The 27,134-nt window shown below is 44.0% G+C and overlaps 1 protein-coding gene across 3 annotated transcripts in view; it reads right to left on the bottom strand.

The window, feature by feature from the left end:
• ADAM12 (ADAM metallopeptidase domain 12) overlaps positions 1–27,134 on the bottom strand; it is a 374,618-nt gene that overhangs the window by 89,938 nt on the left and 257,546 nt on the right. For all 3 annotated transcript variants that reach the window (XM_021944084.2, XM_031652575.1, XM_031652576.1), the window contains 4 exons: positions 19,055–19,241; positions 10,050–10,115; positions 8,858–8,929; positions 1,354–1,523 (listed from right to left, as the gene is read on the bottom strand). In XM_021944084.2, the coding sequence (XP_021799776.2) occupies positions 1,354–1,523; positions 8,858–8,929; positions 10,050–10,115; positions 19,055–19,241 (495 nt within the window). The remainder of the gene's footprint in view (positions 1–1,353; positions 1,524–8,857; positions 8,930–10,049; positions 10,116–19,054; positions 19,242–27,134) is intronic.

Genomic DNA, 27,134 nt, shown 5'->3' with positions numbered 1-27,134 from the left:
GTGGGAATTGAACAATGAGAATACTTGGACACAGGGTGGGGAACATCACACACCGGGGCCTGTCATGGGGTGGGGGAGGTAACATTAGGAGACTACCCCTAATGTAAATGGCGAGTTAATGGGTGCAGCATACCAACACCCGGCACATGTAGCATATATTAACAAATCTGCACGTTGTGCGTGTACCCCTAGAACTTAAAAATTATAATAAAAGCAACCAAATAAAAATTGTAAACTGCTAGAAACATCTGCTTCCTTTATTTAGATTGTTGTAAGATTGTTCCTTTTAAGTATAAAGGCATCTGCAACATCCCACCAATTTTTGTGCTATAGTTATAATAGAGCTATGCTTTCCCTTAGTTTATCATCTTCCAGTTGATTACATAGAGCATCCTCTTTCTTTGTTTATCTCTCAGTAAAATTGGAACTTCTGAAACAGGGAGATTTACAGTGTTGGTCACCATGGTGTTCAAAGCCCCCGAAACACTGTTTGGTTCCTAACAGGTACTCGATGCATATTGGTTGAAAGAGGGAACACAAGGTAAATGTGCTATACTTCCTGATAGTCTCTCATCTAGAAAACCAAAGAGTCACAGCCACAACAGGAGGAGGAGTGAAGTCTTTTTTCCCTCCAGGAATCTGACAATATTCACCCAAAGTACTGTCCTTAGATCTTGTATAAACACACCTTTTCCACTAATAATGATGAATCTTTAAAAACAGGCTACGTGGTCAGGCGTGGTGGCTCATGCCTGTAATCCCGAGCACTGAGGGGAGGCGAGGCTGGTGGATCAGTCAGGAGGGTCAGAGACCATCTGGCCAACATAGGTGAACCTGTCTACCAAAAATACAAAAGAATGGCTGAGTGGTGGCACTGCCTGTAATCCAGCTACTTGGGAGGCTGAGGCAGGAGAATCGCTTAAACCAGGGAGTCGGAGGTTGCAGTGAGCCGAGATCACGCCACTGCACTCCAGCCTGGCGACAGAGACAGACTCTGTCTCAAAAACAAACAAACAAAAAACAAAACAAAAAAATAGGCTACTCAGAACAACTTTACATCACAGCTAAAATCAGAAAAATTGGTACAGAATAAAATGTCCAGGTTCTGGAAGAAGGAAATGAAAATTCTGTAGAGGGACAGGTTTCCCAGGGTGTTCAGAGGGGGACTTTTCTAACAGACCTTCAGTTTCAGGTGAGGGTGGCATCTGCCCCCTGGTGTGAGCTGAGAAGCCCCCTTATACAAGGCAGTGTGCTCTGCAGAAAGGTGGCAGCTCCCGGGGCTGTACAGGTGAAACTAAGGGCTTCGCTGAGGGCACTCTTGTTTCTAAGCAGACAGAAGACGGAACTCCCTACCTGACAAGCTGCGCGTTGTCATGGGATTTGCGAGGTAGAAGCTTCATTTTCCTCCAGTCCAGAAATTCATGGAGGCTGGTGAACGGGTCCTGACTTATAGAGCATTTGTCGATGTCATTCCATACTTCCACGCCTACCAACACGACCCGAATGTTCAGTGGTCTGTAAAACTGGGCGAAACAGGCAAAACTGGCATTGGAGTTGGGATCACGTTAATGAAAACTCAAAATGAAAATTAGAACAGATTTGCGTTATTTGAGGTTCACTGACACAGGTGAGAAAAATATCTCTGTGCTCTTTGGTTCCGTGGTGTTGGAATTTAAGAAATATTTGCAGTGCCTAATGCAAAGTGATGTGTTAACTAGGTTCTCGAAGGTTGACCAATTAGATGCTGAAGTGATTAGCTTTGTACTGTCTGCTTTCATTTGTATGGAAGCACTCATTTCAAATGATTCATTGGTGATTTAAAATGTGCATACAGATGTATATTACAGCTAAAGATGGCCAGTGAATATCCACTGCGAGTGAAACAATAAGTGAATTAGGATCTTTCAGACGCTTCTGCCAAGGACAATAACTTGTTCATTTTGAGCAAAATATTCTGCTTGTGAGTTACTGAAAATGAATCTGTATTAATTTTTCAGCAAAGTCTCAGCCTTGGCCAACACTATCATATTCTGTCACCTATAATCAACGTAGAAGGTTTTAATGAAATGAAGAAGTCAGTGTCTTTCAGAATAACGAAGGCATAAACAGAGTCCTTCTTCAGGAACACTAATGACTATCCTCCCAACAGCCAGAAGTTAGCTCACCAGCACTGTCATGGAAAGATCTGTTAAATGAAGTTCCTCTTTTAAGGGCCTGTGAAACAAAGCAGCTGGCACAGCACTGAAAGCAACACTTCTCACTCCCCTGCCTGCCCCCACCATCTTTGGGTGTTCCTGACTTCAGCCTACAGCCCATACCTGACTACACCTACAGGCAGGTCGTCCTGGGTCAGAGCAGAGAAAAGCAACTCCTCCAGGGACTAAGGGATGGCTTTGTCTCATAGGAGTTCAGAGGGCCAGCATGAGTGGTCAGGGTAAAGGTATGACCTACCCACCGTCCTCATAGGCATTACATAGACAAGGAGATGGTTTTGTACTCATGGCTGAGGGGGCGAGGACATGGTGTCACCTGGTTGGCTGTCAAATCTTTCAATGCCCCTGGTGTATGAGGCAGCACACAGGGAGAAAGCCCTCATCTTCTGAGATCCTAGGTAGCCAAGGAGAAAAGGGTGGCTAGTGATAGCAACCAAAGCCAAGCACCAGATAAAAGCAGGTCCTATTCTCAGTTGCTAGAAGCATCTGGCCAATAACAAAACTTATAGAAGTTCTGCATTTGCTAGTTAGGCACTATTCCAACATGGTGAACTAAAGTACAAGAAAATCCTCAAAGTTGAACATCTGACCCTAGATTCTAACCCACATAAGGCAAGCTCAGCTTTTCCCTTGCTGGTCCCCACAGTCATCTGGTGAGCATTGGGTTAGCAGGAGAATATGACCGGGGTACAAACTGCATTGCAGAATATATGCGGATTGCATTGGTCCAACTTGGTTTCAAACAGATCACAATTACAGACATTACATTAATGAGTTAACGAGACAATTACATGACTACAACACAGTCCAACAGTTTGTTTTCAATCAAGAATTGCATGGCCCACGCCATCTACTTGCAAACTCCCAGCCCAGGTTTCCGGGGCAAAAATAAGTTCCTGGCTGGCTCTGGAACTCTCAGTGCACATGTTTGGCTGCTGTTCGCTGAGAGATTACATTTTCAGTTCTATTATATACAAAGGTAACAGTGATCAGAAAGCAGAAACAGAGGTGATCCAATGCTGATGCGTGTACCAGCTTGCTAAGAGACGTCGTCGGAGTCAGACACCTTGCGTGGGCTCAGGGTTGTCATCTGGGAAGGAGACACTAGGTTTGCCTCCCAGGAGTGTTGCATGGAGGCAGTAACGAAGGTCTGCAAAGGACTAATTGTCATCATTCCTCAGTGCTAGGTTTGCTGCTTCCTAATCAAGGAGCTTTTCATGATAATGATGGGTTTTGCATTTCCACCTACTAGGCCTCTCAAACCACATCCTTAGATTTCATACTTAGTAGTAATATAACAGACAATCTCCCCTCTCCAAAATTAGTGCCATTGTTTGACTGTCATATACGCTAAACTCACATCAAGTCATCATACATGATGCCTTTACTGCCTGCTCTGAAAGTTCTTTCCAGGGCTGCTGACGGGTTCCTTTTGATTCTTCCTAATAACCACCACCACAGCTAATGTGTAGTGAGCATTACTACATCACAGGCATGATGCCACGGCGGTTTCTGTGCTGTGGCTTAATCCTGAAAATAACTCTATGAGTTTAGAATTATTATTATTTCTATTTTATAGTCAAAGACACGGAGGCTTGGAGAAGTCAGGTGACTTAAGATTGTGACTCCATGGCTGGGGTTGGAACACAGGCCAGCTAACCCTGATGCTCATGTTTGAAACCACTAGGTAACACTGCCGTCTTCTGTGAGCGCTAAGACTCCCTCCCAAGATGGCCCACTGTGACCCCAGGCCCAGAGAGAAGCTCACGGCCCTCTGCGGTACAAATGGAGCTTGGCAGCTGCCTGCCTGACTTACAAAGCCCAGAACATATGTGGACACAGTCAGAGACCCAGCTGAAGCGATTCACCTGTTTACACAACAGTAACAAATATTTGCTTGCCTCTTGCTGTGGGTTGGGCTGGCAGTGGCAGAGAGAGCAAAGATTAGGATGCCCTCGCCCCTGCTACCCAAATGCTCAGAGGTCACCAGGAGCTTAAGGCATAGCACACTGAGCTGTCAGTTCAGTTAACTCCAATAGAGTGAACTGCCAAGCAGTGGTGCATATACGAAGTCCAGGGACACTGCACTGGAGACTTTCGGGAAGAAACAGTGAGGCAGAATCCCCTGGGGTCTAATGAGGGAAACTGCACCTTTCAGGCAGCTGGTTTGGGACAGGAGGGAAAGAAAACTGTCACATGAGTGAAAATACCCTAAGAAATTAAATATACAGAGGCTGGGCATGGTGGCTCATGCCTGTAATCCCAGCACTTTGGGAGGCTGAGGCAGGCAGATCACTTGAGGTGAGGAGTTTGAGGCCAGCCTGTCCAACATAGTGAAACTTCATCCCTGCTAAAAATACAAAAATTAGTCAGGCCTGTTGGTGGGCACCTGTAATCCTAGCTACTCGGGAAGCTGAGGCAGGAGAATCGCTTGAACCTGGGAGGTGGAGGTTGCAGTAAGCCAAGATGGCGCCACTGCACTCCAGCCTTGGGGATAGAGCAAGACTCTGTCAAAAAAAAAAAAAAAAAAAAAAAAAAGAAAGAAAGAAAAAAAAGAAATTAAATACATAGGCAACGAGTCCTTTCAGAAGCAGTTCCCTGAATTTGCAGCTGACACTAGCTTCCTAATGAATAAGGAGGACAGACTGGAGGCGAAGGGTGGAAGATGCAAACCCCACGATAGCTCCATTGGCAGGTGCATTCCCCGGGCTCCTGTGGGGATGTAATGAGGACTCAGGGAAAATTCTCAGCATCTGGCCTGGAAGCATGAGTGTCAGACATGCCTTCTGTGTTTTGCTTATGGGGGACTTTCCTGAACATTCCAGAATGTCACCTTCGTCACTAAACCACTCTTCTGTCTTCTAGTCTGGGATGTCCTCTTTCTCCACGCAGCCAGCAGTTAATAATTTAGAATGGGCCAGGAGAGCCAAGACTTCAGCAAATGAGGAAGTTGCCACTGGCACAGTCATTGTTTTCTGGGATAAGACACTTTGATTTGTGGAGTTGAAAAACTGAAATTGAGAATTGTGTAACAGAGCTGGGAGTCATCTGTTAATAGACTTGGAAGCACCAAGTCTCCCAGGGAGTCTGGGTATCTCCTCCAAGGTCTTTGGTATCTGCTGGGGATGGACAGGGATGCCAGGGCCAGGGGTAGCTGTGTGCTCAGCAAATCGGCTCTCTCCCTGCCAGAAACACAAGGACCGCCAGGCTGGCAAACTCCAGGAGTCCGTTAGGACTTTTCCAAGGCACGGTGTTTTCTAATTACCAGTACGAGTTATTAACAAACCCCCAATTGCTCATTTTTGGTTTTGCAAACTGAAGCAAGATATAACCTAGAATAAATGTAAAGAAATACAAACACAGAGGACCCAAACACATCCCTTTTTAAAAATGGGGCTTCAGCAATTTTCACTTTGGGTTTAATATAGTTTATCATTTCCTTTTGCTCCCGAGGTCTAAGAAGAACTCGTGTTCTCTCCTCATTGGACAGTCTGAGGATAGCCCGAGGCCTTCCGGGCAACAATCCAACTCTCTCGCCTCGGAATGGCACCTGCGCTCCCAGCTCAAGCACCTAAGCCTTCCGCCCTCCAGGCCAGCATGGCTCAGTCCCGCTTCACGTTAGGATAACTGGAGGACCCTGGAGAGTATCTGTACCCAGGCCCCGTGCCAGGTCAATCAAATCAGAATCCCTGGGCCAAGGTGTGGGAATCAGTATTTCTAAAAGTAAACATATAAACAAATAGACAAACAAACTCCCCTCCAGGCCTTCTAATGTCCAGCCTAGACCGAGGTCCAGTTCTAACTGTCGCGCTATCTTCGATGTCTCCTCTAAGACCCACCCTTCATCCCCTTGCCAGGACTCACCTTTCACCAGGATTCTCCTGCACCTGGGCTTTGGGATAAAGTTGAATCTGCAAAGAGTAACTACTGAAAACACATCAACGGGCAGGGGTTGCCAGGGAGTTTGACCTACTTCAAAGGTGGACAAGGGCAACATGATCCCAGGATATCAATGGCCATGTGGGTTTTTCTGACTTCCAGAAAGTTCCATGCAGCCATAGCCTCTCTCTGAGTGGCAAGCCCACATCTCTGACTGCTCAGAGTGCCCTTCAGAACTCCTCTTCCTGCTCCTGCTTTCCTTGGGTATGAAGCATTGTCTACCTGCCTCTCCATTCCAACGAAACTGGGGGTCACATGGCCTCCTACTCGCCCTCAGCCTCTGCTTGGTCATCATGAGGTCCTGACTCACAGCAGGTGGAGTAGAGTCAAAGCCAAGAGCCCTTGCCGCTGGGGTTCAGCAAGACTAGCACTCATCCCTCGTCCTGCAAATGACTAACCTCTGCCCATCTCAGCTTCCTCTGCTTTAAAAATAGGAACAATAGCACGTACCTGAGAGCATATGCAAAGCACTTAGAGCCTGACACACCGTAACTGGTAAAAATAGTAATCAGGAAACACATCCCTTCAAGCATCTCTCAGTCCTCGTCCTTCTCACATCCCCACTTCCCCTGCCCTGGGTCATGTCAGGCCTTTATCACTTCTTTTTCTTCTTCTTTTTTTGAGATGGAACCTTGCTCTGTCACCAGGCTGGAGTGCAGTGGCGCGATCTCAGCTCACTGCAACCTCGGCTTCCCAGGTTCAAGCAGTTCTCCTGCCTCAGCCTCCTGAGTAGCTGGGACTACAGGTGCCCACCACCACGCCCAGCTAATTTTTGTATTTTTAGTAGAGACGGGGTTTCACCATGTTGGCTAGGATGGTATCAATCTCTTGACCTCGTGATATGCCCGCCTTGGCCTCCCAAAGTGCTAGGATTATAGGCGTGAGCCACGGCTCCCGGTCAGGCCTTTATCATTTCTATGCAATAGGCTCCTCTCAGCCCTATTTGTCTTTGGTTACTCCACCCTTCACACTAACTGCAGGGATATCTTTCTACCATCCCATGTGTCTCTCCCCTGCTTAAAAACATTCACCTAGCTCTCTATTCACTGCAGAATAACATCAAGATGGCTTCGTAGAACAGCCGGGGCCCTGAGCACTGTGAATCTTTGCAGCTTCATCTCCTCCTGCCCTAGCTCTGCATGCATGCATTTGCATACAATATGAGCATGCATGTACACAAACACACATACATGCATGCAGGGCACACACATGTATGAACACACACATGAACACATATAGGAACACACATGCATGTACATGCACACGAAACACATACATGTCCACATCACACATACTCCCTCTTCTGCTATGCTCATGGTGAAACTGAACTTACCTTTTAGGATCCTCTCCCTGCAAAGACTCCCTGGCCCCGGGAAGAAGTAAGTGATCCTCTTCTGCATCCCCATAAACTTCCATTCATAGCATGGATCATTCCTAACGCCTTGGACATGCTATGTGGGTTGCATGCCTGCTTCCCTACCAGCCTTGACGTTCTCAAGTAGAAGAACCACACCTGATTCATTCTGAATTATTGATGCAGAGGGCATAAGGCCTTGCAACATGGAGCCGAATTTCTGGAAGGGCCTTTGCCTTCATTTTTCTGAAAACTTAGAAAATGCAATTCAAATCGAATAAGATGGCTTGGAAACAAGGCTAGAGTGAGGCACCCTCACCAACCACTGTGTGTAAAATCTGCTGTTTCAGAGGACCATGGCTGTGAAAGGCTCAGCCATGACCAGATCCCTTCTCACACTGTCCCCGCAGGCAAGAGACTCAGTATTCCTGAGAGACTATGTCTGCTTTAGGACAGCGGTTGCCATCCACATTGCACATGAGAATTGCTGGGGAGCTTCTGAAAATTCTGAGGTCTAACTTCCTCCCCTGCCCTGCCCCTTGAAAGCAGCAATGCTTTCAGAAGCTCCCAGGGCAACTCCAATATGCGGGACTTGTAAGAACCCTATTTTAGGCTGAGGGTCATCAGCATCAAACAGCCAACATCTTCTCCAGCAGGACGCATTGAGGAAGGACAGGTGATTTACACAGAGAGCGCTGCCATTTTCTTTGCCGGCCCACAGTGTGAGGAGCAGTTAGTGAACAAGTACCCCAGGAATAGGACCCGGTTTCCAGGGGCTCCTCCAGCAAGGAAATTATCTTTGTGAAAGGTGAGTTTCTGACCTATTTGTTCTTAGCAAGGGATTTTCCAATAGCTGATTGAGCTGCAAGTCAACTCCTGTGTTCCAGGACAGTGAAGCCTATGGATCCCTTAGAAATGCAAGCCCACCCTCAGGGTTACATTGGTACAGGCCTGCAATGATGGGGACAGATGGCAGGGGCCTGTGGGATCTGTCATCGGGAGACCTGGGAGAGGCTGGCTCAGGAGCAATCCAAAGGATCAATGAACTCTGTAGGGGTTCTGGAGCTAACTGGGAAGTCCAAAACACCCTCAGACTGGTATTCCACCTGACCAGAAGACAGCCTGGAGGAAGACATGTCCCCAAGGCCACCAAAGTCCAGACAGCTGTGGTCTGGCATCCCCTGAAGCTGCCCCAGCACCCAGGAATTATACACTCAGAGGACAGGAAACAGTTCCAACCCAAGGCCCAGAGGCAGAATCTCGTCTCCGTGCTAAGTCAGATGAGGTCCCCCAATCTCATTTCCAAACATTTACATGATCTGAATGATTTAACTACCGAAAAAGAACTTACCTTGTCAACGTGATTAGCAATCTCTATTAATCGCTGCTTAACTTTTTCCAGATCTTTTCCTTGCCTCTGAAACTTAACAATTTTAAATGTCAGCATTAATACCAGCAAGAATATCAATCATGTCTCATCTTCCTGGCTCCTGGAAATGTGAAGTCTTGGGATTTTACAAACCACTGGGGACCCTCCACAGTTCATGGTGAAATGAGCTTGCATCCTGCTGAATATCTTTCCCGGCTGGGGACTCCCTGAAATTCCCTGAAATTTGCCTAAGCCAAGTGCTCTCAAGACAGCAACTTCTGCAATTTTCCAGCCTCATAAATGATGGAGGCAGTGACATGTTTTGGCAAAGAGGAAACAGACAACTAGAAGTCAGTCCAAAGCCATTTTTCATATCATCGACTTGATTTTAACTTCCTGAGAAATTTTCTTTGTATTTGTTTTTAAAAATTAAAAAGTAAAAGTAATAGAAGCTCATGGCAACTTGTCAAACAATCCGGAGGAGAACAGACAAAAAAAAAAAAAATCAACAAATTTCCCATTCCCCCCTCTAATCTGACCTTCCAGAACGGGAATCGTTTTCTTAAAAATAATCAAGCCTGTGTTTCATTCATATGTGTTGAAAGAGTCTATGAGAAAATATTACCCAGTCACCCAATTCATGTATGCCAATGAGGCAGTAAGTAAATACAGAGAAGATAATCTTTAGAAAAACTAATTCAAAATTAATTAAAATAAAAAACGGAGGTAGTATCAAGCCATAGCTCAGAGGGGAGGATTTTTCTGCTGTGTCTCTATGGCCTTCATTCATTCATTCATTCATTTTGATTAATGACATATGCGATTATTTTAAATGTGCCATTTTAAAGACTAAACTTTTCCCCAAAATGTCTTAGAATATAATCTAAAGCCTTCTGTCATTCCCCTCAGTTAATTCTCCTCGTTTGGAGCGCTTAGCTATAGGGCAACTCTGTTTTTTTTTCCTGCAGGCTTTGCCATTACTTTATAGATCAAATAAATTTTTAATATTATATACTTTATAAAATCAGAAAACCATTGTTTCAATGGGTTGTTTCCACTGCTTTTAAGAGCACATAGGAAATGAGGTTCATTAAAGCAAGTAATAATTTGCAGAACATGTCCTTTTTCTTTTTTCTCTCAACAACCATACTGAGAAATTTCAAAAGCTTCTTACCTCTCGGTTGTCCGCCACGATCACCAGCTCCACATACTTGGTCGCCTTGAGGGTCTCCCTTTTATGCTGCCAAGAGTGAACATGCACTTAGTCTCTCTTAATGCCTCTCTGGGGCTTCTGGAACACCGCCAGTGTCTCTCAGTCCAAACACTGTAGGTTGAGACTCTATACCCCCATCCCCACCAGGCCCCCCACACCTCCATTCCATCTAGAAGTTTACCCCAGCTGCAACCATCTCTTTGTAAAACCTTCTCAACGTGAGCGACCAGCTTCCATTTCCACTTGGAAAACCCTTAAAAAGGAGTTTAACCTTTCTGCTGAATCATGGATTATTGGAGCAGAAAAAGTCAAGATTGTTAAATAAAACGAGCACATAAACAAACAGAATCAATGCACTCTCTAGAACAGCAGCCACTCAAAGGTCATGTATTTCAGACTACGTGTAGCACATTTGAAGCTCATTAGAGAAGATGACGGAGTTCAATGCATTGTGGCTGTTCCCTTTGTCTTTATGGTCTAAGTGTACCTGTTTTGAGACTTGAGAAAAGTGGAGGAGAATACATTTTGAACAGGAACCGTAAAATCATTTTTAAAATGATCATATAAAAATCTAATTAGAAGCAATGGAAGACTGGGGCGGTCTGGAGAAAAGGGAACGGTCAGACTAATGAACAGAGAAGTGAGAAAGGTATGAGGAGGAAAAAGGAGCTAAAAGAAAGAGAAAGAAATAGAGTTAAGAAAAAATAAGACTGCAATATGCCCCTGGAGAACAGGGATTTCGTAAGAGTGAAACAGTTGAGAGAACATGGAAAGTGGATATGGAAGTGGATGAATGGAGATGATTCAGGCAGCAGAAATAGGAACCCGGTCCCCCACAAAGGCGGCTCCTGAAGTGGGTCACATTTTAATCAAACTTCCTCAAAAAGCATTCACACTCTTCTGCGAATTACTGGGAGAATTCCAAACGCATTTTTCAGAGAAATAAAGCAGTTCGTGGAGGGTGGTCTGGAAAAGCAAACATTAAAAACAAAAAACAAAGCCTCTGTTTCTGCCATAAGATGCAGTTGGAGGAAGTGGGGGTTGAGTTGGTCTTTGGTCCTGATGACTGATATTGCTGGTTTATGAGTTAACTACGCACACTGCTTCAAGGTAAAAACTTGCATGTTATAACCACTCTTTCAGACAAAAGCAAAAGAAAATCACGAAAGTATGCTTTGAGCCAGGTTTCCAGTCACATAATCCTGAGGGAAACATCTTTTATAAAACAAATCCTCATCAGTCCGGGATCTTCCAAACAGATTTTTACAAGAAAAATGTTTGTATTATAGCAGTGTTCCTTCTTGCTGCCCAGCTGTGCTAATTCACGAATTTAGGTGTTCCTAAAGATATCTGGAAACCTTACAGAAAAGGAAAAATAAAGCACCAGGAAAGGTACAATTTCTCATACGTTTAAACGTTATGAGAAGAAATTGTCAGGCTTTGTAAGTATACCTGTAGGCATGCTTTATGGGGATAACTGTGCGTTACTTATAAAAGAAAAAACCTTTGTCCCCATGGTACCCACGGGTGCACACAAAACGAGTCACCTTCTGGACGTGTGAAGACCTTGCCCTTTTTCCTCACTGAGGCGTGAAAGAGGCAGAACCCTCTCTGTTGCCCACAATTCCCTGATGAACCATTGACAAATTTGGCTAATTATGCGGAAGAAAATAAAGCTCCAGAAAGGAAAACCTAATCTCTTGTTGAAAAACTCATGGAAAGGAATCTGGTTGTTTAGACGTTTACACTTTTCAGCCTGCAGAGGGGTGACATAAACGACCATGGGATATTTCCAACTGGCTTAGGATCGCCATTCAGAAAACACACAATTCCAGATAATAAAAACAAACATGTGAACACAATTTTCCTGTCTCTGCAATTTTCAGAGAAGTCTACATTTTCTCACGAATTCAGAGAACTGCAAGCTCAGAGGGAAGCTTAACCACATAATAAAGAAAAGCACTGGGGGAGTCTTCGGCTCAGGGCAGAGGCTTATTCTACTGCTAGCTGCACACACAGAGAGAGGCTTACATTATCCCCACGTGATTTCCACCTATCTGGCTGTCCAGTTAAAAACAGCAACAACAACAACAAAGAATCATGTTTTTAAATTTGTGATATGGAGAGCAACATTTGAAACTGGTTGCTGAAGACATGGAACCAACCCAAATGCCCATCACTGATAGACTGGATAAAGAAAACGTGGTCCATATACACCATGGAATACTATGCTGCCATAAAAAGGAATGAGATCATGTCCTTTGCAGGAACATGGATGAAGCTGGAGGCCATTATCCTCAGCACACTAACACAGGAACAGAGAACCAAGTGGGAGTTGAACAATAAAAACACATGGACACAGGGAGGGGAACATCACACACCAGGGCCTGTTGAGGGGTGGGGGATGAGGGGAGGGAACTTAGAGGATGGGTCAGTAGGCGCAGCAAATCACCATGGCACATGTATGCCTATGTAACAAACCTGCACATTCTGCACGTGTATCCTGTTTTTTTTTTTTTTTTTTTTAAGAAGAAATTAAAATAATAATTTTAAAAAATTAAAAAAAAGAAACTGGTTGCTCGATTGAATTTTCATTTTGGGGGTCATGAACAAAAGCCCTTCCTCAAATGAGAACAGCAGCCTCTGAGATTGGCCCAAAAGTCTCCGTTCCCAGGTGGAGGCAGAGGCCTTCTTTGAATCTTGCTCAAGAGAGAACCAGTTCCTGGGCCTCTCAAAGTCATCACAGCCAAGTTTCCAAGGATAAATATCCCCCAAGCAGCCTGCAATGAGGACTCTGGCAATGGGAACTTAACTCAAGTTAGAAAAGCAAGTTGAGACTGGGGCTGCAATAAATCCTTATTGCAAATCTTTCTTCATATGGGTCATATCATTTGTATAACACTTATTCATCCCACGCTATCTACCAGGGATGCTGTTTGTGCTAGGCACTGTGTAGGGTGCTGGGGATACAGTGTGGACAGGAAACCCACGTTCCTGAAACCCAGTGTCCTCCTGAAACTCATATTCTGGTGGGGGCTTGGAGAAGGTGAGCCCATACAGAATTAACAAAAGTAAGAGAGAGTCTGTGAAAAGTACAACAAAGGAAATCCACAGGGTTCTGCAGGTAGGATGAAGGTGGGCAGTGGGCAGGCCTAAGGTAGCTGAGGCCTGAAGGATGAGAAGCAGGCATGTGTGGAAAGATTGCAGGAACAGTGTTCCAGGCAGATGGAAAGGCAACAGCAGATGTCCTGAGGCTGTGGAGAGCTTGTGGGTGTTGGCAACAGGCCGTATGGCTGGAGTCTGGCAAATGGGGGACAAGAATGGATGAGAGGAGGTGGAAGATGGGGACAGGACACTGGGGCCATGGCAAGGAGGTTGAGTGATAGCCTAATAATCTAAGAGCATGGGGGCCTTGAATGTGAGATTTTAAAAGTATTGCAACTGGGAGCAGTGGCTTACGCCTGTAATCCCAGCACTTTGGGAGGCCGAGGTGGGCAAATCCCTTGAGGTCAGGAGTTCGAGACCAGCCTGATCAACATGGTAAAACCCTGCCCCTACTAAAAACACATAAACTAGCCGGGCGTGGTGGTACACGCCTGTAGTCCCAGCTACTCGGGAGGCTGAGGCACAAGAATTACTTGAACCTGGGAGGTGGAGGTTGCAGTGAACTGAGATGGCACCACTGACTCCAGCCTGGGCAGCACCACTCACTGACTCCAGCCTGGGCAAAAGAGTGAGACTCCATCTCAAAAAATATATATTTATAATTAATATATATAATATGTATAATTAATATATTATATATTATAAAATTAATATATAATTAATATATTATATATTATTATTATATAAAATTAATATATACTATAGTATATATTAATATGATCTAATATATAATGTATTATACTATATAATACAGAGTATATAGTATATAATAATACACAATATAGTATATATTATATAATACAGTATATATACTATAATATACAATACAGTATATATTATATTATAATATACAATACAGTATATATTATATTATAATATACTAGTATATATTATATATAGTGCTCTGGCTACTGGAAGGAGAATGATTCTAGGGGGATGATACTGGATGATATTAGAAGCTGAGAGTGCAGCGAGGAGGCCATGCAGTTGTCCAGGTGAGAGGTGGCAGTCATGGTGGACATGGGCAGCCACATGCAAGCCGGCTGTGCTATCACCCGATAGCCAGAGAAAAACAATCACAATGAGACCAGAGCCAATGTTTCCATTGCCAGCAAGATCAGCAAATGAAATCAATCAAAAGTTTGGTTTCTCTTCCTCTAGGCAAGAAAAATCAGTATTAGCTCAAGCAAGGCTCCACGCCTTGACTCTAAGATCACTTTCCACATATTTGTAGGTTGAGCTCCGATTTCAGTTAGGAAAGGTTGTCTCCACCGTCCTTGACTGTGACTGGCATGGGGACAGCACACACTGATCATGTCCACACAGGATACAGCCTCTGACACCTGGCCGACATGTAGGTAGGCAGAAGTAAACAAATGAGACAAACTGCCAGGAGAATAGGCTGAATCTGGCAAACTGAATGTTAATAGGGACAAGTGTGAAGTATTGAAATTAAGCCTTAAAAACGAATGACACAAGTGAGGTCTATTATTTATTTATCCAGAGCTTCAGTGGATTTGAAACTCACTAGGAATTCACACCTGGAAAACTGGAGCCTCCACTCACACAAACAGATATTCAAAGCCCAGGGCCAAGGAAGTGGTACTGCCCTGTTCCCCACCGCCAAGCGTTTTTGTTTGTTTGTTTGTTTGGTCTTGTTTTGTTTTTGAGACAGAGTTTCACTCTTGTTGCCCAGGCTAGAGTGCAGTGGCACGATCTCAGTTCACTGCAACCTCTGCCTCCCGGTTTCAAGCGATTCTCCTGCCTCAGCCTCCCAAGTAGCTGGGATTACAGATGCCCACCACCACACCCTGCTAATTTTTGTATTTTTAGTAGAGATAGGGTTTCACCATGTTGGCCAGGTTGGTCTTGAACTCCTGACCTCAGGTGATCTGCCTGCTTCAGTCTCCCAAAGTGCTGGGATTACAGGTGTGAGCCTTGTATCCGGCCCCCACTGCCAAGCTTTAAGAACAACTAAGGTGGCCGGGCGCGGTGGCTCACGCCTGTAATCCCAGCACTTTGGGAGGCCGAGGTGGGCGGATCACAAGGTCAGGAGATTGAGACCACGGTGAAACCCCGTCTCTACTAACAATACAAAAAATTAGCCAGGCGGGGTGGCGGGCACCTGTAGTCCCAGCTACTCAGGAGGCTGAGGCAGGAGAATGGCGTGAACCCGGGAGGTGGAGCTTGCAGTGAGCCGAGATCGCGCCACTGCACTCCAGCCTGGGCGACAGCGTGAGACTCCGTCTCAAAAAAACAAACAAACAAACAAACAAAAAGAACAACTAAGGTAATAAGGGAACATGATAGTCTCTTAGAAGAGGTATGGAAGCAAGGATGGTTGTTAGAGAGGAATTCAGTATGCCTGTCATAATTAAGGAGTTTTCAAACAGTTCTGGCCATTCCTGATATTCAACTCTCATTAGGCTCTACATATAATGTGTTATATACTATTATGGCTACAAATACCCCACCACTACTGTGCCTTCTTTAAACAAATACGACAGGCTGTCTAGAAACACAAAAGCAATAGCACCAGTTCATTTCAGAATGGCCACCTTCGAGGAAGCAAAACAGCACCTCCCCAACTCGCTGTCCTATATGTACACGGCGGCCCAAGCAAACATTTCTTTTCAGAGAAGGCAGCAACTTTTCTATTTGACTCATAATTATCCATACTAATGGAGGGGAACAATGGCACAGATAATCCCTAAAGAAAAGGCAATTCAAAACTAATTTGCATTTGCCTTTGGGATGTCTTATGTGATTTTTTCCAGTAGATGTACCATCTTTGCCTTGCTCAGAGCTTGCTTAGGATAATGTTAAAATTGGTTTGCATTCTTGAATGAGTAGCCGATGGAGAGGGAAGGAGTTTGCCGTGGGGGAGCTGAACAGTAAGGAGGCTTCAGGCTGGACTCAAAAATCCACAGAGAGAACGAGCTGACTGTGACGTCCCTGATTCTCTGTGCCCTTCGAGGGGCAACTTGGGTTCTCACTAAAATCTAATGTAGAGCCTTGTGAAAAAGACAAACAATAGCTCAGGTTTATATCACAGCCAGTGTATACCCTGAGTGCAGATTTATTCCTGATGCTCTGTGAAGAAAAACGCAGACACCTGCAGAAAAACCAGAGTCTGCAAACCAGTCTTTGCAATAGTTAACATTTAGTGGGGGCAGAAAAATATAGGGAAAAAGCAAATGCAGTTGCTGCATTGCATAAACAAGATTAGTTAGCAGCCTTTCCATTGATTTTGTTTTTTTTTTTTTAAGAGTGAAACAAAGGCAGTGTAAGCAGGGCAGGAAATGTCCCTTTCATATTTACCATAGGTGCTAACCAAAATAATCTACTATATAATTCCAATTCACAAGGATTCCACATATTTGAAATTATTTTTCGCACCATTTTCATTATATACATGCATTTTAAGTCCAGGATGCTTTCTCTTCCATAAAAACCATCACAGCGCTTTCTAGAGAGAAATATTGAGAACTGAGTTGACCAGCATCAGTGCCTTCCCTTTTCAATTTAAAGGCTCATTTGCACTTCAGCACGCATTATTCACAAAGCACTGTTATTATTCCCATTCTCCCCATTTCTCCACAAGTCAAAATGACTGGAAATTACAATCATGCTTCTAGAGAGCTGTAAGCTAAAAGAATTAAAATATGGCTGGCAAGTACAGATCAAGTTTGTACTGCTAAATGAAACGACAAACATATTTGAGTGTCATTTAAACCATCAAGTTATAAATCTCATAACGTGGGTAACATGCATTCAACAAGGTACTCAAAGCAAAGAGCCTGGAAAACAAAATGCAAATGTTCTACTTGTTTATGACCGGTAAAGCCACAGCTTAATCACATCTTCTTCAAGGTTTGGAATCAAAGGCAAAAGCATCTGAAGAGTAAAATAAACACGCCATGGGACCCCAGAGGCTAGTCTTTAAGTCCATCACTAAGACAGGTAGCGGGGAGAAGCACAGGATGAAAAGTCTCCTGAGCTTGTGGGGGTGGAGGTTGGGGGGCGGTAATTTTCAAGCTCTGTTCCTGGGGATTAGGATACAGTGTTCTGCCACCAAGCAGCAATGTCAAGGTGAGCCACAGTACCAGACGGGAGAGTTCCTCTCCGTCCTGTGACGGGGCAGGAAACGAAAAAGAGGTTGTGAGCACCTGCCATAGAAACTCTTAGAAACACACTAGCAAACAGAAGATGTGAGGGTTACACAAGCAGAATACCTGGACTGAAAGAACGAATGTAAAATTAGAGTTAAAAGTCCTGAACTGGTTCAGGTAAGAGCAGTTTTACGGGAACAGACATCTATCCACAGGTATGAGGGGAATTCTAAGAATGAGAAGGAATCGGCCAGGCGCGGTGGCTCACGCCTGTAATCCCAGCACTTTGGGAGGCCAAGGCGGGTAGATCATGAGGTCAGGAGATCCAGACCATCCTGTCTAACACGGTGAAAACCTGTCTCTACTAAAAATGCAAAAAAAATTAGCCGGGCGTGGTGGCGGGTGCTCCAGCTACTGGGGAGGCTGAGGCAGGAGAATGGCATGAACCTGGGAGGCAGAGCTTGCAGTGAGCCGAGATTGCGCCACTGCACTCCAGCCTGGGAGACACAGTGAGACTCCGTCTCAAAAAAAAAAAAAAAAAAAAAGAATGAGAAGATATCATTTGGGATAACCTCTACTGTTTCCAAATAGAAAAATGATTTAGAATGAACCAAGAATAATATTCATTAAATGCTGAGTGCTAAGCAGTGGTCTACTGAAATTAAAGTTACGAGACAACAATGTGTTAGAAGGAACCTGGAAGAAATGTTCCCGGACACTCAAATATAAGCACAAGTGACATCCTATCTATAAATTTTCTTGATTTCTTGTCAACAGAGGAACAGGAAATCCAGAAATGAAAAATCAGGAAATTGTTGATAATTTCCTATCTCTTTCTGCTCATTTAAATTCAGAGCCTCCAGCCAAATGTTGGGAATGATCACCTTTAATCCTTGTTAACAGAGCTCTACTGTGGCGTCTGGTGCCCACATAATACCAGACAGAAAAAGGGCAGGCCGCCCTTAGGGGTGGAGTTTTCATGGTGGGACACTACACGTGTCAGGAAGGGAAGACTGTCTGCAGCGCAGACTCCCTTAGGCAACTACTCTTTCCGGTGCTGCTGCAAAAAGGAAGACATTTTATGAGCAGATCCAGGGGCTGGTGGCCAGCAAACACAGACTGCTAGGACAAGCATTCGCAGCTGGGACTGTGGGTAAGTAAGATTCCTGAGGCACACCACGTGGAGGAAGGCCCCATTCGCCTCTGCATAAGTGTGTGGGCAAAGAGTGAGAATTCTCTGCGAATTATAGTAAGAACCCAAACTTGCTCATAAAGAAGGCTCTATGTGGTCTTTTGCCTCCAGGAGATGGAGAGCTGCTAGAGAGTAGGTCAGGGTCCAATGTTGTCTTGCTTGCCATGGTGGGGCCCAACCCTGGGCCTAGGACCATAATAGGGTCTCTTGGGAGTTTTCATGAATGGTGATTTTGTCATCCTCTGATCCCAACTATGTGACTTCACCCAGCATATTTTAATGAGTCTGAGGCTGACATCTCCAATACAGTGATGGGGATTTGGGTTATGGTTGCACTCCACTGTATGATGTCTGCCACCTCCAGATAAACTGGGTACTTCTATCCCCCAGATGCCACATCATCTAGATGGCAACATTTCTCCAGATATCACAGTGTTGGGTATCCATAGCTTGAGCTCCTAGCTTCCCAGAAACACAAAATCGGGTATCCCTCTTACCCTTCTTGCCCATGTCTGAGAGGGCGGTGGGAACACATTATCTGCAGTGAGGCTTGATGTGTTGTGATGTGATCCACATGATCCCCAGATGCTTTTCAGGTTCTTCGCTGGGAAGAGTTTGTATCTGTTGGTTGCATTTTTCATTGGTTCTAAGACATAGGTTTCATTTTCAAACATAATAAGTCCCCTGTTGAAAAATAAATAAGAAAAAAATATAATTTTAAGGGCAGCTTCTTGTTGATGGCTAAGACATAGCTCTTAACAAGAGACAGAATGAAAAAAGAAACACCAATTTATTTATATTCTCAGATTTTAATCAGAAAGGACATTTCTGTGACATATGTCTGCATTGATTCATTTCGCAAATCTTTTGGAAAGTTAACCTAGGAATTGTCTTTTGTTTGAAATATTTTATGGTAAAGAATACAGTGCCTTTTGCTTTTGTATGTTTTTATCACTTTTTATGTCTCAAAGATATATTGCCGGGAAGAAGAATGAGGAAAAAGATGTTTCAACTGCTTAGAAGTAACTGTATCTGAATTAGCAGCCACATGGCAAAAGGGAAATGTTTAACTTTTAAAAAAATTTCAGTAACCTCAGGGGTACAGTAGCTTTTGGTTATGTGGATAAATTGTGTAATGGTGAAGTCTAGGATTTTAGTGTACCTGTCATCCGAGTAGTGTACACTGTACCCTGTAGGTAGTCTTTCATCCCTCCCCCACCTCTTGGCCTCCCTCTTCTGCGTCTCCAATGTCCATTATATTACTCTGGATGCCTTTGTGTACCCAGAGCTTACTTCCCACTTAGAAGCCGGAAAATGCCATATTTGGTTTTCAATTCCTGAGTTACTTCACTTAGAATAATGGCCCTAGTTCCATCCAAGTTGCTCCAAAAGTCATTAGGAAATCTTTTTATGAAATGACAATTCCTAGATCTAATTATTTATCCTGATCAGCCCTATTCCCTAAATATTTGATGGAATTATAAGCATGAGTACAAATTGATATTTTTTATTTACTTATTTAATTTGTGGGAGATGTGTGCATAAAAGAACCCACTTAAGTACACAGAGCATTAGCACTGCTTCTTGGAGGCTCAGCTCTGGCCTCTGGATCCTGTGTTCAGCTTTTTCTGGAATCGAGGAACACTACAGGGAGAAGTGTCAGTCTCAATGTTGCAAGGGTGACCTCTGGAGTCTGGAAGCGCTCTGGGTTTGAGTTCCATTTTGTTACTTACTAGTTTGGTAACCTTAACTTTCTTAGTCTCTTTCAGCCCTGGTTTCTTCACCTGTAAAATGAGGATAATGGTGCCTACTTCTCAGGGTTGCTATGTCATTGAGTCAAAACACTTAGCCCAGGGGAGGCCCCAAGTCAGTGCTTGAGAGGTGGTAGCTCTCTTTACTATTAATAAGGGCAGATCCATGGATTAGGCATCTGTTAACATGTTAATCGGGAGACTGACAATTTCAGGAAAGTTCTGTATTTTGTTAACCCATCTGCTCATAGGAATACTGGTCACTCATGGCTCTGCGATACAAAATATAGCATTAATAATATAAATACATTTCTGGGAATGACAATAACTAAGAAAGAACCTTTTGAGCCAACCTTTAGGTTTGGGAATAAAAGCATAGATTCTTCGTAAAAATGGACAAATTTGCTGAAGACTCTAACTTGCAGAGACAGAAGGTGACATTTAGCCATGGACCATGACACATGTCTGACCTTCTGGAGCTCACGGCTAAGGCCACGTCCCACTCCCTGGAAATGAGTAATACTAGCCTTGGGCTGTCGGGTTCCTTCAAACGACGGGAACCTTGGCCTGCAGCTTGGTTTTCATTTCTCTCTTTCCTATGGTGGGGCAGTGAAGTGCTTTAATTTAAAAGGTGCTTCCTGATGTTGAGAGAAAGGTTTTCTTTGGAGAAATGATAATTAGGGTAACAGCAAACTGGCAGCTCTGAATTCCCACGTGTCTAGTACCTTATGTTATTTAGCAAGGTGACCACTATCTCTCCACTTTGGAAAGACACAACATTTTCATGCAAAATTCATCTGACTGGAAATGGACCCTTCTAATACAGTGACTACTAACCTTTTGTGAGACAGGAACCTCCTCAGACTCTCCCTAGAATAATTCATATCCATACCTGTAAGGGGCTAAGGGAAAATTTCCCCTTTTGCCCTCTGAAAGTTCACTACAAATCAACTGACAAAAGGCAGATATATTATGTGAGAAAAGCATACAAGTTTATTGTAACATGCATAGCACAGGTGAATTGTAGAAGAATGATTACTCGATGGGGGTACAAATGGTTATATACCCTTCTTCTTAGGAGAAAGGGAGGGAAGTATGGATAATTTTAGGGGGTGAATGAGTGATTTTTAGGGGAATTCACTGGGCTTGAAGAACACACAGTGGCCTGGGACAAAGTCTGTTGGGCCCGCAGAGCAGACGATTGTTTATGACAAAAGTCTGTCTGGATGTGTCCACAGGCTTCAGTCTTTCTTCCTGTGACATGAGTTAATGAAAACTCAGAGAGGGACCAAGGTCATTGATTTCTTTTTTGGAGGGTGTCTAGTTTAGGGAGATAAAGGAACTTCAGAGAACAACTTCATTCTGTGCTTTGGGAGAGACAGAGATGGGGTAAAGGTGGGTGCCAGGGGCCAGAGAGACCTTGAGGGTTTTTCTACAGTTCAGTATGTCAAAGAGTCATATTTTGGAGTATCAGTTTCTGAGCCCCAACATACATAACCACAAAATTTTGCAGATTATTTTAGCAAATTCAGGACTGAGGATGAGGTCTATGGAGATGGAAATGATGTCCAGGGCATTAGTTTTAATATATAATTATATACAATATATAATAATATGTATTATTATAATATGTAATTCGTTCTAATATATAATTTATATTACAGCAACCCAAGGATCTAGGTATACATCAATCCTTGAGGAATAGCTGGTCAAGTTGCAAACTCCATGAGTTTTCCTCAATCTAAGCTTCTTTCCAAAGAAGGGACTGTATAAGGTGTTCCTATGTCATTCATTACTGCTCACCTATTTGTTCAGTCATTTATCATCCTATGCTCATTGATGGCCCATTTGTAGGTAGTATTTAACAACTCTTAAATTTTAAGATTGACAGGCCAGGTGTGGTGGTTCACACCTGTAATCCCAGCACTTTGGGAGGCCGAGACAGGCGGATTATGAGGTCAGGAGAGCGAGACCATCCTGGCTAACACGGTGAAACCCCAACTCTACTAAAAAAAATACAAAAAAGTTAGCTGGGTGTGGTGGCGGGCACCTGTAGTCCCAGCTTCTCTGGAGGCTGAGGCAGGAGAATGGTGTGAACCTGGGAGGCGGATCTTGCAGTGAGCCAAGATCGCACAGCCTGGTGACAGAGGGAGACTGTCTCAAAAAAAAAAAAACAAAAAAAAAAACATTGATTGACAGTATCTCAACGCTCAAACGATGCGGAAGGAAGAGGCTTGAGTTAGTCAAGTATCTATTCTGAACACAACCGGTAAGCAAATATGAACTAATCAACTCACTATTATTTAGCTGGCTTACTCTACCAATCCTGTTTTATGAGTTGTTATGGGCAATGGGAGAAACAGATCTATCATGCTCAGGATGCTTGTATCCTAATAGACAAGGAAGCATCGAGATACCTGGGATAATTAGAAATCACATGAGAGCTAAGATGTGCATTGAAAGAACCATAAAACTTAATGCTTCAGAGAAGAGGGAGTCCAATGTGGTTTGGAGCAACTAAAACATTTTTTGATATTTTCAAATCCCAAATTTGTAGAAATTGTTACTTAGTCATGAAAATGTTCTCATGTCTCCTTTTAAGTCATCCAAAGGCCAGATTGACTAAAAGTCATTCTATGAAGTGTTGTCTTCCCCCACACTGGTGTCCACGTGTATCACCGAACAGATCACTCAGGAATTACTTTGGTCAACAACTCTGTGGAGTGGCTTGTGTCTCTTTCTCTAAGATGTTCTTTATGAAATAAAATGTAGACTTCTAACTTTGGAATAGGTAGGAGAGGATTTTTGTTTATTAAAGTTGAGTTTTAAAAGCCTAAATTAAAGACGCGAACTTTAAAAAATAGGCAAAGGGAGGCCGGCTGCAGTGGCTCACTCCTGTAATTCTAGCACTTTGGGAGACTGAGGTGGGTGGATCACCTGTGGTCAAGAGTTCAAGACCAGCCTGGACAACATGGCGAAACTCCATCTCTATTAAAAATACAAGAAGTAGCTGGGTGTGGTGGCACGCACCTGTAGTCCCAGCTACTCGGGAGGCTGAGGTGGGAGAATTGTCGAACCCAGGAGGCGGAGGTTACAGTGAGCCAAGATGTGCCACTGTACTCCAGCCTGGGTGACCGAATGAGATTCCCTCTCAAAAACAAAAAAACAAAAACAGGCAAGGGGAAAGTGGAAATGAATACCATCAATTCTGCCCTAAAAAGAAAATGGCAGTAACATTTCATTTTGTATTGCAACATTTTCAATTTTACATTGGATCTAAATAAGCTGAACAAAACGTAAAACATGTCACCACGTTCTAATCATGAGAAGCAAATTACTGAAAAAGTTTTTCTACTTAGTGGAAGACTTCTAGTAATTGTTACTTAGTTGTAAAAATATTCCCTTATCTTCTTTTATCTTTTAAGTCATCCAAAGGCCAGATGTTGAGAAATCAAGATGAAGGCCTTCCCTTTACTGCAAACAATTGGCAGCCTATAATAAGCTTAATTAAATAATTGCTTTGGACCGTCTTGGGTATAATTAATTATTTAGCTCTAAAGAACTGCTGGAAACAACAGCGGACACAAAATTCAAGCATTCAGGGTTTCTGAGATACAACATTTTGATGTTCTCACAGCCCTTACTGGCCCTGAGTTAGATAAGTGAATGTAATTTGTTTTCAGTTGAATGTCATAGATACTGAGTTGTAAACTTGAAGTTGGAAGGCTGTCAGAGCATGGAATTTAAATCCAGTGGACTTTGCATGTGGAGTTCTTTCTCCCTTGGTAGAGTAGGAGGAAAAGATGAGAAGAAAGTTTCCAATGTTTGGGAAAGATGAAGACCGCGGGTCCCTTCTCTAGAGTGACAGGAGGAGGCTGGGCCAGCCATCACCCCAGGCTCAGGCCACATTCTGGGGCAGAGAGAAAGGGGTTCTCAGGGTGGTGAGGGTCACCCCCCGTGGCACTCTTCTAGGACCCAGGTTCTGGGCCGTGCTCCGTACATTGAGCACTCTGTTGATCATGGCTGCAGCTCCCGCCATGACCCCACTGTCCAAGGTGCGCAGGTAGCAGAGCTGGGAACCCAGTCGGGACCTGTGTGTCCCAGGCTTGGACCTCTCATCCTCACACTCGCCTGCTTCCCTTTGTGCAGTTTTGAGAGAAGGGCCCAGAACCAGCAGGAGCATGAAAAAAAGCAGAATTCAAAAAGAAAAGGACTGGAATTAGAATGAGAGAAAATGGAGCCGCTGCTTTGAGAACCAGCAGCCTTCCTTTCAAACGTAAAATCCTGTTGTTTTTCCTTGACTGGAAACAAAGAGGAATCTATTAAAATTTTATTAGTTGATTATTTTAGCTTTCAAAATGAACACTCAGGAGACCTATATTTCCTCAAGATAAGATTTTATCCTTCTGAAAATTCAGTTTTTAATCTCCAAAGCCACGATGCAGCAGGCACCAGGGCCGCTTAATGCCTGATCCTGATTTTTCTGACTGTACCCGGCGAGCAGGTCGGTGGCACATGGATTTTGACTGCCTGTAATAAGATGATGATTAGAAAACATGAATTATCCTGCCTAGCTCAGTGTCCAACTGCTAACTGAATTTCCTAGAAAAAGACTTCTGGTCTCAGTGTGGTGCTGTCAATCATATGGTGGAAAAGCAGTTGGCTTGAAATTTAATTTCGGCTTTTTTTTTTTTTTTTTTGGAGGAACTCATGGGTGAAAGTAATATCTCACCCCATACATGTTTGATAAACAGTCGTGGCAGCAGTATCACTTAACACATAAGCACCACAGGGCTTCAGCAATTTCCATGTGAACTACTCAGGTACAATCGAAACAAATATTCTTTATCCCTTTACTACGTGCAAGGCACTAGGTGAGACATGCAAAGACCCGTTGCCTGTGGTTCCCATTTCAAATATAACTCACGACCAGGGTGTGGGAGCACGACTGAAGAGGTAAGAGTTTAAACTGTGATAAAACACATTAAGAATACTTATTACCAAGGACTGGGCATGGTGGCTCATGCCTGTAATCCCGGCACTTTGGGAGGCCGAGACTGGCATATCACTTGAGGTCAGGAGTTCCAGTCCAGCCTGGGCAACATCGTGAAACCCCATTTTTCCTAAAAATACAAAAATTAGCCGTGCGTAATGGTGCGTGCCTGTAATCCCAGCTACTTGGGAGGCTGAGGCAGGAGAATAACTTGAACCTGGGAGGCGGAGATTGCAATGAGCCGAGATCGCACCACTGCACTTCAGCCTGGGTGACAGAGTGAGTCAGATACCGTCTCAAAAAAAAAAGAAAAAGTGTTATTACCAGCATTACCAGCACACCAACAATAATAATAGCAGCTATGATGTATGAAAAGATTCCCTGAGTCAGGCTCCTTTTTAAAATTACAGTGTTATGGAAAAATAATTCACAGGGCATTAAGTTCACCCCTTGAAAGCATACAATCCAATGGTTTTTAGCATATTCACTGAGTCATGCAAACATCACCACTATCTAATTGCAGAATATTTTCATCACTCCCTGCAAAACTCTGGACCTATCAGTAGTCACTCTTGACCCTCCATGGCCCTCATGAGCCAGGATCTTGACTGTATTATTTTCTTTTCCTTTTTTTTTTTTTTTTTTTTTGAGACGGAGTCTCGCTGTGTCTCCAGGCTGCAGTACAGTGGCATGATCTCGGCTCACTGTAACTTCTGACTCCCTGGTTCAAGGGATTCTCCTGCCTCAGCCTCCTGAGTAGCTGAGATTACAGGCATGTGCCACCATAGCCAGTTAATTTTTGTATTTTTAGTAGAGATGAGGTTTCACCATGTTGGCCAGGAGGGTCTCAATTTCCTGACCTCGTGATCCGCCCGCCTTGGCCTCCAAAGTGCTGGGATTACAGGTGTGAGCCACCACGCCCAGCCAGGAATATATTATTTTCTTTAATATTTACAGCAATCCTGTAAAGCGGATAACATGAGCCCATTTTACTAATGAGGAAAATAAAGATGAGAGCCCCCAGGTCACTGTAGGAGGTTCTGTAGTGTCCCCCCAGCCCCCAGAAAAGATATGTTTAAGTCCTAATCTCCGGACCTGTGAATGTGACCTTATTGGGAAAAGGGACTTTGCAAATGTAATTAAATTAAGGATCTCAAGATGAGATTGTCCTGGACTAGGGTGGGCCATAAATCTAATGACACATATCTTTAGAAGAGTACGAAGAGGAGACACACAGATGCAGGGAAGAAGGCCAAGCGAAGATGCAAGCAGAAACGGGAGTGACATCTACAAGTCAAGGCACACCAGGGATGGCCAGAAGCCACCCAAAGCGAGGAGGGAGATGTGGGAGGGATTGTTCTGTAGACCCTGCAGAAGAAACCAACCCTGCTGACCCCTTGATTTCAGACTTCTGGCCTGAAGAGCAGTGAGAGACTAAATTTCCATTGTCTGAAGCCACCTAGTTTGTGGCAGTTTGTGAAGGTAGCCCTATGAAACAGACACAGCCATACAGTTGATCAGCAGCAGAGCCAAGATGTCCCAGTCGGGACCTGGCTGCTGGGCCTGGTCACTTGCCCTCATCACACTGGATGGCCAACCTCCTCTTCAGGGTCACGCACAGCACTAATGCCGGGGATGACCTTCGAGGCTGATGCATGACCTTCAAGGTCCAGGTTAGCCAACCCTTCCTTCAGGATCCCCAGCATCCAGGGCCCTTCTGCAGAATTCCTCATGTGGTTTTGTGCAACCTGCTTCCCCTCACTAAGAACATTTTATTAAACTGATACCTGGCTCCCTTTACACACCCAGGGAATAGTTTCCTTATTTCTGTTG

The sequence above is a fragment of the Papio anubis genome, chromosome 11 (assembly GCF_008728515.1).
Source record: "Papio anubis isolate 15944 chromosome 11, Panubis1.0, whole genome shotgun sequence".
NCBI lineage: Eukaryota > Metazoa > Chordata > Mammalia > Primates > Cercopithecidae > Papio > Papio anubis.
This window is presented reverse-complemented; position numbering and strand designations above follow the sequence as displayed.